The 6,000-nt window shown below is 39.2% G+C and overlaps 1 protein-coding gene across 6 annotated transcripts in view; it reads right to left on the minus strand.

The window, feature by feature from the left end:
- Positions 1–5,740, minus strand: part of CFAP54 (cilia and flagella associated protein 54) — a 247,555-nt gene extending 241,815 nt beyond the window's left edge. For all 6 annotated transcript variants that reach the window (XR_012078525.1, XR_012078523.1, XR_012078522.1 and 3 more), the window contains exon 1: positions 5,412–5,740. Coding sequence is in view for 2 of the 6 variants with exons in the window: in XM_072973225.1 (XP_072829326.1) it covers positions 5,412–5,740 (329 nt within the window). In the remaining 4 variants the exon portion in view is untranslated. The remainder of the gene's footprint in view (positions 1–5,411) is intronic.
- Positions 5,741–6,000: the final 260 nt, after the last annotated feature.

Consider the following 6,000-nt stretch of genomic DNA (forward strand, 5'->3'; position numbering starts at 1 on the left):
TTTTCAACTTTGGGTAAATACTAAAGAACACAATTGCTGGATTATATGGTAAGAGTATGTTTAGTTTTATTTAAAAAAAAACAACATAGAACTGTCTTTGAAAGTGGATGTAGCACTTTGCATTCTCACCAGCAATGAATGAGAGTTCCTGTTGCCCCATATCCTTGGCAGCCTTTGGTGTCAGTGTTCTGGATTTTGGCCATTCTAATAGGTGTGTAGTGGTATATCGTTTTAATTTGCTTCTTCCTGATGACATATGATGTAGAACGTCTTTTCGTATATTTATATGCCATTTGTATATCTTCCTTGGGTAGATGTCTGTTAAGGTCTTTGGCTTATTTTTTAAATCAGGTTGTTTGTTTTCCTATTGCTGAGTTTTTTAGAGCTCTATGTATATTTTGGATAATAATCCATTATCAGATACATCTTTTGCAAATATTTTCTCCCAGTCTGTGGCTTGGCTTTCATGCTCTTGACTTTGTGTCTTTCACAGAGCAAAAAATTTTAATTTTAATGAAGTCCAGCTCACTAGTTCTTTCTTTCACAGATCATGCATTTGGTGTTATATCTAAAAAGTCATTGCCAAACCCAAGGTCATCTTAGATTTCTCCTATGTTATCTTCTGGGAGTTTTATAGGACTGCATTTTACATTTAGGTTTGTGATCCATTTTGAATAATTTTGGGGAAGGGTGTAAGATCTATGTCTAGATTTAATTTTTCACACATGGATGTCCATTTGTTCCAGCATGATCTGTTTAAAAGACTGTATTTGCTCCATTGTATTGTCATTACTCCTTTGCCAAAGATAAGCCAACTGTATTTATGTGGGTCTATTCTGGGCTCTCTATTCTGTTCTTTTGATCTGTTTGCCCATTCTTTCCCATACCACACTGTCTTAATTAGTGTAGCTTTATAGCAAGTCTTGACTTCAGGTAGTGTCAGCCCTCCAACTTTGTTCTCCTTCAATACTGTGTTGTCTATTCTGGGTCTTTTGCCAACATGCATTTTTTTTCATTTCATTTTCACAACAACTGAGATGGGTAATATCAGTATCCCAGATACATAGTTGATGAAGCTGAGGCTAAGTGCATCCATGCTCTTAGCTAGTTATATAACTATGCCTTCCAGTCCTCTGGAATATAAACCCCCTGAGGGCAAGGACCTCATCTGTATTATTCATTGCCAGCCCCAAGAGTAGTGAATATCAAGTATATGTCAGTACCCAATAAATGTTTAAAGAATGAATGAATTAGTAAATAAACGACTAGGGAAAAGAATTCCTTGTTCTTATTTTATGCTTTTCTGTAGAGAGTTCGAGGATTCAAATATCCAGTCAGTCCATTTAGGGTTATGCTTCCTAAATAGTTTCTCATCAGTTTCAGAGGGTAGTAGATAATTGTTTATTTTGTTTATTCATTTAGTTAATATTTACTCCTTCTTGGAAATTACAAGTGCCTCTAGGAAAAATCCAAATTTCTCTTAACAGTTGCCCAATCCTAGCTCATAAATTTCTAGGTATTGAAGCCCTAATCCCCAGTGTGGCTGTATTTGAAGAGGAGGACTCTAAGGAAGTAATTAAGGTTAAATGAGGTCATAGGGTGGGGCCCCAGTCCGCTGGGATTAATGCCGTTCTAAGAGGAGACACCAGAGGGCTCTCCATCTCCCTCTCTCTCTCTCTCCCTCTCCCTGTGCCTGCACAGAGGAGAGGCTATATGAGAACAAAGTGGATGTTTACCAAGCAGGAAGAGAGATCTCACTGGAAACTGACCCTGCCAGACCATGATCTGGGACTTGTAGCCTCCAGAAATGCGAGCAAACAAATGTCTGTTGTTTAAGCCACCCTGTCTGTGGTATTCTGCTATGGCAGTCCAGACTAACTTATTAGTAATTACTAATTAGTAAGGAGTAGCCCAAGCTGACTAATACAGACAGGAAGCTAAACCGAAGGACTGAAGATGACTCTAGTACTTATCGTGTACACGTTGGGGTGTTAATGGAACAACCTCAACAAAAACATGTCAATGAATTCATTCAGATAATTAAATGATAATGATTGACAAGAGAGGAGGGGGTACAGGGTATTCCTGCCTTCATGGACTGATTAATAATATTTACAGATAGGAAAATATATACACACATGTACTAAGTAGTAAGTAACCATGCCAGATAAAGAGTGGCAAATACAGCCCATAGAAGTTTTAAAAGGTAAAGATTTTTTGGTTTGTTTGTTTTACCTTTTTCACTTCCATTTGCTGCTTCCTGAAATGGTATAGTATTAGAATAAATATAATGAATCCAAGAAATTCACCAAATCTTGGGAGAATTCTTAAAAGTATGTAGATGAAAGAGTTAATTTTTCCAAACCTTACGGATGAGATAATGATGAGTAGGTTTGTTACTCATAAAAGAAAAATACCAGCTTCATTCAGTCAATCAAGGTTATATAATAAGAGAATTATCCTTTTTTTTTAAAAGTGAACCATAAGTTCAAGTTAAGACTGCTTGTTGGGAATGGCTTACATAATGATTAAACTAGGAAATATAACATACACTATACAATGTACATCATTTAAGAAAAGAATGTTAATGTACTTTGGATTGCTATTGATTATAGCTGCTGGATATTTAGAGTTTTCTAAAATAGAATGTCATAGCTATATAAACAGAATATCAAAATTTTATGTGCTTATATCAAAAGGTTACCTTTAAAATACATTGCACTCTAAATTTAAGGACATTGCTGGTGTGTTCAAAATCTGTATTTTAGATATACTATGAGTTTTTATGCTTACAGAACTTCCTCTAGTTATAAAAAGAAACAATTTTGATTTAAAAAATAACCATGCATCAAATATGTTATAAAAGCAGCTCCTACCTTCTGTACTCATAACTGGTCTCCACATTACCATCCTTGCTCCATTTGGACAAGGTCACCAAAATATTTTAAAACAAAAATCACATAAGGTTAATTCCTTGCCAAAAGCTAAGCAGTGGTTTCCCACTGCATTTGGAATAAATACAAGCTCTATAAATGGCCTCTAAAACCTTCCAGAGCCCTACCTACTCCTCTCATCTCATACCACTGTGCCCACACTCACTATGCTATGCTAAACAGGCTTCTGTCCATTCCTCTAAAGGCCCTGACTCTTTCCTGCCAAGATCTTCCCACATGCTTGTTCCCTCTGTTTATCCTCTCTCCTTGCTGGTTGACTGCCAGGCATCCTTCTAATCTCAGCTTAGTATCACCTCCCTCTCCATTCATTTGAAGACTGGTCTCCTCTGTGTTCCTGTTAAGCCTCTGCTCAAGTGTCATCTACTCTAACTACCTTATTGAAAATTGCAACCTCTTGTCCCACTCCATAACCCTTCATCTCTTTTTCTCCCTAGCATTTATCACTTTCTGGGTTGCTATAAAATGTACTTACTTAATATGTTTATTATCCATTGCTTCCTCTAGAATATAAGCGCCAAAAGAGCAGGCTTTTTTGTCTGGTTCACTGCTGTATCCCCAGCACCTAGCGCAGTATGTGGCATGTGTAAATTCTCAGTAGTTTCTTCCTTCATAGCACTTGTTTGTGTGTTGACTTGGTGACTCATTAGAAGCCTATCTCCCTCGCTAGGAGTTCCATGAGCACAGATTCCCACATCTATTTGGTTCATCACTGTATAAGCCATGACAGGTGTACACCCTGGCATATAGTAGGCACACAATAAAATTATTGTGTAAATAAATACCTAGATATGAGAGAGGTCATATGGCTAAGGTCCGTGTCAGTCCTTAATGTGTGTGATTCTCACATGGTCTGTTTAAAAATGGGACAGGTACTGTACTTATCAATCAACCCCGGTCTACTTTCCCATGTATAACATTAACAATTATTGAGAAGGCAAGGATAATTCTTGAATTCTTTCAATGCCAAATATTCAGTGAATGTTCACTATGTCCCAACCCTCAGGCTAGATGTCAATCCTTGGACTCTCCTCTTTTCCTTCTATACTAACTCCCTTAGCTATTTCATCAAATGTCAAAATTTCAATACCATCAGTAAGCTGACGAATCCTAAATGTATTTCTCCTCTGACCCCCAGACTCAAATGTCCAACCATCTCCAAATAGCTCTGCCTGGATGTTGACTTACATCTCAATCTTAATATACCTAAAACTAAAACTCAATTCAACACCCATTAAAAATAAAACTAAACTCTTCATCTCCCTCACTTCTGCTAGAAACCTGTTCTTCCCACAGTCACAATCCCACTCCAGGACCTTCACACTTGCCATTCTCCCTGTGTGGCCAACTCTTTTTACAGAAATCCTCATCACTTATTGCCCCATCTCCTTCTCAACTTTCTTAGGGGCCACTTTTCCTGACTTTCCCTGACCATGCTCCCTGTCATCCCATTTTAAATTATAACACTTATCTGATATCCTCAACCCACTCCCCACTTGAATTTTCTCCCTAACTCTTATCTCCTTGTAAAATAATTTCCTTACATATTTGTTTAGTGGCTGTCTGTAGTCACAAAAATACATGCTCCATGATTATATGAATTTGTGTATCTTTTAAGTTTGATGTTTTCCTAGTTCCTGTAATAGTTCCTGATATTTAGGAGGTGCTCAATAAATATGCAGTTAAGTGCATGAATGAATAATAAATATAAGTTAAAACAATTTCTTCATATTGCATACATGGATGAAAAATACCATATGAAGCTATTGACTATTCTGGTATTCTTTGCCACTTGTCTACATTTCTAACTGTTCAGCTGGCAATGTATTCTGACTGGAAAAGAAACATGGTAACACAAACAGGAAGGAACCTTTGAAAAAAGTTTGCAGTTTGAGATAATAACATGGTGATAGAATTTTTTAAAAAGACAAACAGATGTGCAGAATGAGTCACAAAATCCAGAAAAAAGTCACTGTGATCCTAGTAACTATATAAAAAGGAATAAAGTACAAATGTTCACAGAATGACATAATTCATAGCATTAAGAACAAACTTTTTCAAGAACCTAAGCTACCTCAAAGTTACTCCTTACTTTCCATTTACAAAATTGTACCCACAACATGAAAAGTTGTGAAACTCGTTAGTGAGCCAAAAATTTATTGTCATGGATTAGCAATCAGCAACAGAAACAGAACAAATGGTGAGTTGTGAAACATTTCTGTGCTGATTTTTATTCTGACTCGGGCAGAAAGCCACAATACAACATTTACCAAGAATTAAGGGTTCTATTAGCTATGAGTCTCCACTTCTTAAACTTTGTTTATATCTCCAGGGCCCTTTGGCCAGGTTCTAATCCAGCTTGGGGACTACCACCTGCATCCTCTAAGGCGTCTCCTCCTCTGGCCCCGGGAGTTGTCCTTCTCCGGACAGCGCCTGCCCCAGCACCCTGCCTCTGCTTACCAACGACGGTGGAATTCATGCTTCTTTTCCTCCGTTGTAGCTAAAGCCTTCTTTCTCTTCATAAAGCGTAACAACTCCTGGATCTCCTTCTCGCAGGAGACCAGGAGCGGGTTTTTAGCGTCCAGCGGCCCATAAAACACGGCAAGGGGCAACAAGTCCTCACGACAGGCCGAACGAGGCTGCGGGGTCAGAGAGCTCGCCTTCGACTCCAGGGGGGACTTAGAGATCGCAGTCGAGGTCGGGGGTGGGGTCGGTGGCGGTCCTGGCGGCGACACTGATATAGGGGACAAGGTGGATGGAGAGGTCGAGCAGGTGCCTTGCGCCGCCATATTGACCAGACCCGGGCTGGACCGGTAGTGTGTGTACACGCGGTTGCCTGGCGACGGTCTCGCGGCAACCAGGCATCCTGCGTGCCTTTGGGGAAATAACAGCGACCCCTGGAGGGCAAAAGAAGAAAGAACCGGGTCTGGAAAGCAAAGTTGCTCCTAACGTTTTTGCCTTGTTGCTCCCTGCTGTATGAGTTGAGAACAGAGAGAAGGTTCTGGGCAGAGAGCTAGCGAATAGGAGAACCGGAAACTTATCATCCCAA

Source organism: Vicugna pacos, chromosome 12 (genome assembly GCF_048564905.1).
Source record: "Vicugna pacos chromosome 12, VicPac4, whole genome shotgun sequence".
NCBI classification, from domain to species: domain Eukaryota; kingdom Metazoa; phylum Chordata; class Mammalia; order Artiodactyla; family Camelidae; genus Vicugna; species Vicugna pacos.